Genomic DNA, 10890 nt, shown 5'->3' on the forward strand with positions numbered 1-10890 from the left:
AGGGGGTGGAGCAGCGACCGGGGCAGCAGGGGGAAATTGGCCAAATACAATTGGGGAGAAAATGGTTGAATTTGCTCGGACAAAGTTTTCGAGATAAACCCTTTTTTGTGTTGCCAGTAGGTGGCGCTATGACTATGCACGTGTCTCAATTGCATGAAATTTGGCATTGCATCCGGCGGGTTCACAGCAGCGCACTCCCTGAGTTTGAAGGTGTTCGGACGAACGGTTCTCCGGATAAATCACTTGCCACTGCTAGTAGGTGGCGCTGAGTACCAGCGACTTTTACAGGATACAGCAGAAAGGATTCAGCACGTAAAAATGATACAGAAACAACACAGTATTTTTCCTAAAAAAAATGCATACTGCATCATTATCCAGGGGGATTTTTCCATTTTTGGTCTTGACTAGCAGATCATTTGAAAAGTACAGAAAATAAAGATCTTGGGGAAGTGTGTGTGTGTGTGTGTGTGGGGGGGGGGGTACACTACTGCTTGTAGTAGGATTCCAGGCTGCGTCTCCCTGTCCATGGCGGCAGAGAGGATGTGCAGTGTTGTGTCCGTCATGGAGGTCCATCTCAGCAGAAGAAGAAGGGCATCCATAGGAAGGAGCGCATGGCTGTACCTGCTGCCACACCAGCCAACATCCCCACTGCTAGCTGCCCTGCCACTCCAGCAAATGGGTCCCTCTGAACAACCACGTGATGGGCTCCTTACATGAAAGGGAGGCAAGACCCGATTAGTGATTAAGTTAGTTTAGCTGTTACATCTGTCTGGTTAAGGACAGATTCTGTCCACTATGGGGTTTAGTGTGATTTTTTTCCTTTACTTTTTCTTACTCATTGGTAACTTATAGGTACTAACATCTCATTCTTACTCAGAATTGTAACCCCTCCAGCCAGTTTGTTTACATCTTGGCACTGGCTATTTGAGCGGTGCCGCGTCTATGTGCTGACAGGCCGCAGTGCCGACAGGTCGCAATGCCGATAGCCCACAAGCAGAACCAGCTGAGCGAGGCGGCGTGCAGCGTGTCGGTGGAGCTAACCTCTCCCAGCCCCCACGCCAAACCTAACCTCCCCCCATGCCTAAACCTAACCTCCCCCAGACCCTAACCCAAAACCTAACCTCTCCCACCCCCACGCCTAAACCTAAGGTCGGCATTGCGGGTGGTCGGCATAGCGGGTGGACCCCATTTGAGCCAAAAAGCCAAAAGTGTCGTTTTTTGCACTTCCAGAGAGTTTTGCAGAAAATCACTATTTACCTGATGTTAAGCATTCATCGTGGAGGTAAGGCCTCAAATTTGTAGTTTTTAGTGTGTTTGAGTATTTTCCCCCATTTCCCCAGGTTTGGCATAGAGATCCATGTACCATATATATCATGTAAACTGCATGAAAACTCTATGGCACCCAACATGGGACCAAAGGTTGGAAAATAGTCAAACACAGCAAAAACCACAAATTTGATGCGCCCACTCCAGGATGGATCCCCAACATCAGGGAATTCATGACTTTTGTGGCAAAAATGCCTGGAGGTAAAAAAACAAAAAGAAAAGAAAGAAAATCACAATTTTACCATTGAAACCAATGGGAAAATGATGACATTGATTTATGTAATTTTCACAAATCTTCAACCAACCTCAAAATATCTTTTTATTTGACCATTTGAAGGTCTTTGGTCCAGGATGAAAGGATAAAAACATAGTGTGAGTGCTTTTTTTCAACCACTGGAGGGTGCAAAAATAGCAAAACATTGCACTTTTGAATGGAAGTCAATGAGGACAGAATCCGTCCTTAACCAGACTGATTTTGACTTTTGGTGTGACAGGAAGTGTCCCTTGTGCCGGGAGTGTCACATTTTGTAAAACACCCATAATTATTGACCTGGGCTACATTTGGGACCCATAGGATTGCACACCTTTAATCTATCGATATACAAATTTTTCATAGGACGGAATCCGTCCTTAACCAGATACAGTCATTGTCTGATCCATGGCAGGAAGAGGATCTTAATTGTGAAAAGTGCACTATTAGGGTGTATGTCAAAATGGCCAATCAGGTTATTTGTTCAATATGTTCTTTTGATGCTTATATATTTTTGTAGTGAAGTTGCTAATGGCTGAGGTTTTTTGTGCAGATATTCAATATCTTTGAATTTGATGTTTCATGTTTCATGTTTTCATTCAGGATTTTTTGTGTAAACAGAATTTAGTTCGCTAGCTATTGTCCCTTTTTCCCCAGCCGCACCCACTTCCCTCACCACACCCCCTCCCACCACCCACATCCCACTAGCCACTCCCCCTACCCACCCATCAAATCCCAACTCTACGACCTTCTTACCCATAGCTACGGCCCCTTTTCCCTAGTCCCACTTGCCTCACCACACCCCCTCCCACCACCCACACCCCCTAGCCACTCCCCCTGCCCACCCCTCGAATCCTGACTCTCTGCGACCTTCCTATCCCTAGCTACAGCCCCTTTTCCCGAGCCCCACCCCCTTCCTTGACCCACTCCCACCACCCATACCCCCTAGCTACTCCCCCTACCCACCTCTCGAATCCCAACTCTCTACGACGTTCCTATCATTAGCTACGGCCCCTTTTCCCCAGCCCCGTCCTCTCCCTTTTTGTTTGTTTGTTTATTTGTCAGAAAGTCCAATAAACACCCCAGTTTCAAAGAAATGTAATCAATCAAACTGCATCATATTACACTGAATAATGGCCCCAAATATGAATCCAACCCTATTTTGTTCCTTGCAGTGCTATTACCTGGTCCTACTCCAGGTGTGATGTAAACTGTCTGGTAGCTGTTGTTTGGGACAGCCTGGTAGGAATCATCATATGGGTCATATATGAACACCTAGAAGGAGCAAAATTGTTATATGCCGAAGATAATCAACTGATCATGGTCGAGTCAACGTGATCTCCAAAATAATTGTGAACAATGATGGTCCCACAGTGCAAAACGTTGTAATTTCAGGCTCTAAATATTGTTGAATCTCAACATCTAAAATTGTAGAATCCCAACATAAATTTGAAAACTAATTTGAACTTGGTTTGAACTTGGTTAAGGTTAGGGTTATGTTTAGGAGGCAGTAGGGAGGAGTAGAGTAGGGAGGCAAACTCGGCTTGTGACCTCTAGAGCTCAAACTAGTGGCCAAACAAACCTAACAATTTTACCTAACGTTTTTGTGAAACTACGTTGTCTTTTGGCTGTGCACCAACGTTACTATGTGACAAGGAGAAGGAGGACACTCACTGTGCTTCTTTTGGCCTCTAGCAGAGTAAGCTTCCATGCTCTGAAAAAAAGAAAATGACAAAAAATGAAGAATTAAAAGAAAGCAATGAGTGAGATTGAGGTGATGAGAAAGAGGAGTGTACTTACATGGCTTCATCCTCACTGTTGCCACACAAGTTGACCGTGGAGCCATCTCTGAGCTGGATCACTATTAGATTCTCCCTGGGATTACTCTCTGGTGGAGTCACACCTGTAGAGCATGCACAGGTACCATTAAGGCAAGGGTTCTCAAACTTTTCAGCCCCCGACACCCAAAATAAAGGTGCCAGAGGCCCATGACCCCCACTATCCCTGGAGGTGGTTGAAGCATACAAACATTTGTGTGCACATGCACTAAATAGAGTAAACAAAACAAACAAAACCTAACAATTATGGTATATATATATATTTTTGATAGTTTTTACATTGTATTTCACACACTCTGTACTTCACACATTATTTAAGTAAATTTCACACATTTTGGAAATCATCTCTCGTGACCCACCCATCGGTGCCACGTGACCCCCCCCCCCCCCCCCCCCTCGAGGGAGGTCCACCCACCCCCACTTTGGGAACCACTGGGTTAAGGTGTTCATGCACACACACAAACAACACACACACACACACACACACACACACACACACACACACACACACACACACACAACGCTATACTGTAAATGGTTAAATGGCCCTGTACCTTCACACTCCAGGCCAGATCTGACATCTACACATGTGGTCTTGAGGCGGACACGATGCTCAAAGTCTTGCCTGCTGTCGGTCTTGTAGAAGACAAGACTCCCATCTATCCATACATCACACCAGTTCAACTTCCAGCGTCTGAAGATTGGAGCTAGTAGCAGAAGAAGGGAAGGATATTAGAGCAGGCCGTCCACACAAGGAACAATTTTCAGAATCAGAATCAGAATCAGAATCACTTTTATTGCCACAGTATGCAAGTTACATATGAGGAATTTGTCTTACTGTCTGTATAGAGCGTAGCGGTCACATCAATATACAGAGATAAGAAGTAGGAAGATAACTAAAGACAATCACAAAGTTGCAAGTGCAATCAAATCGAGTAAATATATATTATGTACATGAGTGGTGAAGTGTTCTGTGGATAATAAATATAGATTTACGTTGAATTTACATGAGCTTTACAGACTGAGTTAAATAGGCATTAAATAGGCAGTGGATTTACATGAATTTACAGTCGGAGTTAAATTAGAGTTTAATGTATGAAATTTACAGACAGTTAAACATCTGGATCACACAGATGTATTCAGGGCTGCCATGACTAGTTTAGACGAATATACCGATGGAGTCACATACTACATCAGTTTCTGTGAGGATACCTGCATTCCAACATGCACCACAGGAATGTTTTATACAGTTGAAATAGCATCATATGGGACCTTTAAATGATACTCACTCTGTCTCCACAGCCAGCCGGACTTCAGCAGTGCGATCATGTTTGCGAGGTGTGGTCTGTGTTGTAGTCTAGTAATAATCCAGCACAGAAGACAAGAGAGGAATTTTAGTTTTGGGGGTTTAGAAACCCAAAATGAACGAGCCGTCTCCTGGTTTATATTGACTGAGTGCCTACAGACAGTGAAGTGATGGTGGCTTAATCTGGATCTGGACACAGCCTGAGACTGAGTCACCAGATAATCCGGGACACCTGACCGTCCACACGTCCTCTCCCAGCTCGTCTTCCTCTATCTCTCCTTCCTTCTAGAATGACTTCCCTTTCTGGCTCTCACCCTCTGCGGTCATTGGGTTACTTTGTGGAATACTCTTATAGTATGCCCATTAATATCAGCTAAACTATGGCATTATAAATTATTTTTCATGCTTTCACACGTTAATCCCTGGCATTGAAACAACAATGTGGGGATTAGCCTAAACCCTCCTCATGGTCAGTTAGGCTATATGTGAATCTTCCCAGTATGTATCTCTCCAGGGCTTCTTGTAAGATTGTTATGACATCATTGCTGACAAGTTTACTAGAAATCTCAGTTTTTTTCTGTGTATAATCAGTCTGGCAAATAAAGCAATGGGCTCAATAAACGATGATGATGAATCAATGATGAATGAAAATAAACAAACAAACAAACAAACAAAAAATAAAGGCAAAGGAATAAATCAATCAATACAGAGCCTTGTGAGCCTTGTGTATTTCACCTGAGGTCACCAATGCAGTTCTCTTTTGAGCCTGGACTGAGTAGTGTCTGTGCCAGCCACAGGAGGGCACCAGTCACATTTTAAAGTGCCTTAACCATAAGGTCACAGAATGTTGGATCATCTAGCATGACACAGCATACAAAGCAAATGTTAACCCATCAGCAGCAATGTTTCATATGGATGTCCGTAGAGCAGCAGCAGCAGCAAAGTAGTAATAGTAGCACTAGTATTAGTAGCTAATAGTAGTAATAGTAGTAGCTGGTGTTATTGTTGTTGTTATTAATATTAGTAGTAGTAGTAGGAGTATTGTTGTTGTGATTATTATTATTATGTTGTTGTTGTTGTTGTTGTTGTTGTTGTTGTTGTTGTAGTAGTAGCAGCAGCTAGTAGTATACAGTAGTAGTAGTAGAAACAGCAGTACAAATAGTTCATCACTCATCATCTATCTATCTATCTTCCATCTATCTATCTATCTATCTATCTATCTATCTATCTATATATATATATATATATATATATATATCTCTATATATATATAGGGAGTAAGTGGACTAAATTTTTGTCCCACTGATGATGTCACTATGTGACATCACTATTGGCTAAACTCATCTTAGGACATCATCACTGATGATATCATAGGCACTGATGATGTCATAGGCATTGCGACATCATCAGTGATCACATAGGCATTGTGGCATAATCAGCGCTGCACAATGCATAGAGCAGGCCAAGTTGTGTGCTATGTGCCCGCGCAGCGGGCAAGCCTATAGGGTTTCAGCCCCGAAGTGGCCAATAAATACCCTAGTTTTCTTAAAAGACACCAGAAATGTCAAATTAATAGTAAAAAAAACATCCTGAAGTAGATACCCTTTTGCAGATGTGTGGCAGTATTCCCACTGGAGAAAATAAAGGTCATCCAATCCTTCACTGTATACCCAGTGGAGTGGATCAGCCGGAGGGACATAAGGAGTGATGGTTGGTTGGGGTTAGGGTCAGAGATGGGGGTTAGGTCCCTCCGGGCGATCCATTCTCTGTCAAGCTAGCCAGAATAACAAAATTGGATTTCCAGCCACAACTTTCAAACTAAAACCATTGTTGACAATGACAACATTTTGTGAGTGATACAAAGTTCCAAAGTGAAAATAAACACTAAATGTGAAGGACAATCCTACTAATTGGAGAGCTGTCTGTCTGTTTGTCTGGCGTTGCAACAACAAACACTTTTCAGGGGAATGAATCTGGTGCAAGAACAACTGAAAAAACAAAACACCCACGGGGGGGCATTACAGCGATATTTTATGTTTTAGGCCTTCACTCTCAGAGCCATTGTGACATCATCACCATCCCTTCCCTGCTTGCCAATGATGATGTCACCGATGATATCATTGTCACTATTGCTCGATCACTAATGACATCACAATCGCTTGGGTGACATCACTGATGACATCATCACTGATGACATCAATCACTGATGACACCACAATAGTGCCAAAATCGATGTCACTTCCTCCTTCAAAGCATGCGCACCGAGATTTCATCTGCCATTTATTTTCCCATAGACATTTTGTAAAATGCTTATAAAAATATTTTTACTTAGTCAAACCAAATGATTCAGCTATTTAGAAACAGAAGAGACTATAGAACAAATTTCACTCAGACCAAAAAAGGAAAGAAAGTTTTTTTTTATCCACTTTTTTTTTTTACGTGTTCTGAGTGAAATGTTCTGCCACATGCCACATGTGCTATTGGTCTCTGTTCTAGGCGGTTGCGTAGCACATACTAGCTCAGTCAATACTAGGGGTGTCACGATACACTCAGTTCACGATACGATACGATACACGATATTAGGTTCACGATAATGATCCGATACTTTAACAATATTTTCTTGCGATCAATTTGTAAGTTGAGGGGGCATCCTTCACGCTAATTTGAGTAATTTCACCATTTTCATCCTCCGTGTCTGTAACGTCCCTCATCTGTTCAAACAAAGCAATGAAAAGGAGAGCGAGCATGCAATCAGATGCAGATCAGTGCCACCATGTTCAGCTTCTTTTTCTCACAATATGAGATTTCATCGCAACGATACATATTGTCACGATTTGATATCGCGATATATTGTGGGACGATATATTGTGACATCCCTAGTCAATACTGCATCTTTTTACACATTTCTGTTCTGGGTGACTAGTTTAACATAACATAAACATAAACTAAACTGAAAATAAGGTCCAGGTTGTAATTTTTTTTTTTTATCAAAAATGCTCCTTTAAGGATGATGCCGATCATAACCGCTGATGATGTCATGGCATGCCCCACAATCAACAAGTGATGATGTCATTACCCACTGTCACTGATGTGGAGGATGGCACGTGGCATGAGTTGACATAAGTTGTGTTTCCATCCACCTGTTTTTATGCAAATTTTCAAATAACGCATTAAAATCCTGAGTGGAAACACCAGAAAATTCTATAAAACCTCCAAATATCACAAAAACGTTTTCACGCTTGAGAGAGGCGGAAAAGTAGGTTGTATCGATACAAGGAAATGCGCTAAATGTAGTCGAAACGGCTTTAGCGAATTTGTAACCAAACCCCATTCAAAAACATGCAGTTTTAACGGAGCAAGACAGCGGGATAACAGGCGACTCACATCGAGAATTGACATTTTATTCACTTAGCTTAGAGTAACCTCTCCGTGGATTATATATATACACCGAATTGAAGAGTGGCATCTGGTAATACATTTTACGTAGGCTACCTTTGTATAATCAAGAACCGTTAAATTAATATGTGATTTTTTTCATAGCGAGACAACAGCACGCATGTGTAACAATAGCAGCTCAGCAGAGGCAGACAGCAGTGCGTTCTCCGTCATCAAGCTTTGTATCATGATTTGATCCACTTCCCAGCTATAGGACGAATCAGCGTGACGTCACTGCCACCCAAAAATGCGTAACCCCGCAGCAGTTAACTAGTATTATGAGTTGTGCCAAACAAACGTTAATATCTCAAAAAGTATACATCACATCGCTTATATTTTGACATTCTGAGTGAGAGCAAAATTAGCTCAAGAGTTTGATGTATAATATGCATGTTGTGTTAAAGTTGTGTGAACTGTTGCAGTTTTTAAATTGTAAACACAGTCAGCCGGCTAGAGTCAGACGCTCAAACTCAGGCTCCATAGGGTTTCATTGCCGTTGCCACCCAGTGACGCAGTTTGTTTACAAAAATGGTGCTGATCCCTCACGCTGATATACAAGGAATCAGCGTGACGTCACAACAACAACAAATCACAGCAAAACACCCGGAACCGCAACAGTTAACTAGTATGAGTTTAGCCTCAAAGTGAGACTCATCAGTCATTCTTCCTTCTGAGTCTCGGATGCGTTGCCCCTATATCCACTGCAACGTCAGCTAAATGGCTGCACGCGATATACACATTATCAATCACAACAAAACTGTACCCACCTCCGAGACAATGTTGTTATCCATGATGTGGGTGCCTTGGCACTCCCAAATAGTGCGTACTTTCCAATAGGTGCCGCTGCTCAAAATTGTAAACTGCACTACACCCTCCCAACCACTGAGCACCGAACCGATACATGTGGTGCTGTGGAGCACCTAAAAACTTTGGCACTGACGACGTTGCAGTGGATATAGGGGCCGCTCATCCGAGACTCAGAAGGAAGAATGACTGATGAGTCTCGCGTTGAGGCTTGTATGAGTTGTGCCAAACAAACGTTAACATCTCAAAAACTATACATGACATTGCTTATATTTTGACATTCTGAGTGAGAGCAGAAATAGCTCAAGAGTTTGATGTATAATATATGCATGTCTCATTAAAGTTGTGTGTGAACTGTCATAGTTTTAAAAATGTAGCTACACTGCACAGCCGGGACTAGAGCATTCAAAGCTGGCTCCATACGAGGGATCAGCTGAGCAGCATTTTGGTAAACAAACCGCGTCACTGGGTGGAAACGGCAATGACATGAGCTATGAGCTTGAGTGTCTGACTCTAGCTGGCTTTGTTTGTTTGGCACAACTCATACTTAACTGCCGCGGGGTTCCGCATTTCTGGGTGGTTGTGACGTCACGCCGATTCCTCCTATAGGTTCCCATTGCCGTTTGTTTACCAAAATGCTGCTCGGTGATCCCTCGTATAGAGACAGTCCGCATGTCTGGGAACGCCCACATGTTAAACGGCTGGCGCGCGAGTGGGGTAAAACCGCCGATATATCTCATGGGCTGACTCACCAAAAGACGGTGCTGCGGCTCTAAACTACATGTTTGGGGGTTCTAGAGCAGAACACAAGACGTCTGCTCAGATGTGCGTTTACTGCAGTGGTTAAATCCCTGATTGTGTCTGCTGGGCTGGGCTATCAGCTAAATTCTAACTTTGCTGAATGGATAGAACGGGTGAATTTACCCCACCCTGACCCCGCCCCCAGTAAGGCTGAGCCAGCTAACCCAGCGTCTATTGTGGGCGTTCCTAGAGCCTGTATGGGCGTTCCCAGACATGCAGACTGTCTCTTTAGTCACAACCCCTCAAAAAGTGCGCCCATGGCGAATCATCCCCAGAGTTTCCACTCTAGTCTAGAAATCGAGTGTGATTTTAGTCTTTAGTAATAGAAAAAGTTAAGTAGGCTATTGTTTTTAATGAAATTTTCACTGAGTATTTATTTACATAGCAATTCTCCAAAATGAACTACACAGTCTGTTTAGGCTACTTTCTGATTTACCTCTGATTGGCGGTTTATTGGCGCAAGGAAAAAGCACTAGAATGTCGTCTCTTGCCAAGTAGCCTTCAATACTCTTTGGTCGTACTGAAGACTGTTGCTGAAACTTAATAAGGTGATAAACAGCTAATTCAGCTCACAACCTTTGAGAAACCTTGGCGAAAACGGCAGCGTCAAGCTAGCTAGATTTAGCTAGAATGAGACCGGAAGTTCAGTGATTTTGACTTGAAAAAAATGCGCATGCCACCAAACATCAAAAGTTAGTATTTAGGATTGGGGGAATATCACATCAAAATAGTTAGAATAATCATTCAAATTTAGGCTATATGATTGCAATTATAACGGGGTTTCAAAATGGTCTTGTTTGTAAACGTATGAGCGGATGTTGTCGTGTGTATTGTGGTGGGCTTGACGCTATGGAGGTACCCCGCCAGCATTGAACGAAAGGAAATAACGTTATAGTGTCTATTATTACACTGATCTTGGAATATACAGCATCATTAGACACGGTGCAACGCGACAACATCCCTTTACACATTGGGGTGAGTGTGATTTCCACGTTATGTTTCTTGTGTTGGAAACAGATCTCACAGGATGGTGCAAATGTATTTCAGTGCAAATGTTAAACAAAAAAAAGAAAAGGAAAAAAAAGATGGGACATGCCGAGTGGAGTCCAGTCTAACGTTAGGCTACTAAC

At 42.7% G+C, this 10890-nt stretch overlaps 1 protein-coding gene across 1 annotated transcript; it reads right to left on the reverse strand.

The window, feature by feature from the left end:
- Positions 1-574: 574 nt before the first annotated feature.
- plekhb1 (pleckstrin homology domain containing B1) lies at positions 575-4743 on the reverse strand (the record flags this gene model as incomplete). Its single annotated transcript, XM_083642442.1, has 6 exons — positions 575-708; positions 2761-2851; positions 3251-3290; positions 3377-3479; positions 3969-4121; positions 4704-4743. The coding sequence occupies 6 exons, from the start codon at positions 4741-4743 to the stop codon at positions 575-577; spliced, it is 561 nt and encodes a 186-aa protein (XP_083498568.1).
- Between the last annotated feature and the right edge of the window lie 6147 nt (positions 4744-10890).

This window comes from Poromitra crassiceps (assembly GCF_964638095.1).
Source record: "Poromitra crassiceps genome assembly, chromosome: 1".
In the NCBI taxonomy this organism is placed as follows: Eukaryota; Metazoa; Chordata; class Actinopteri; order Beryciformes; family Melamphaidae; genus Poromitra; species Poromitra crassiceps.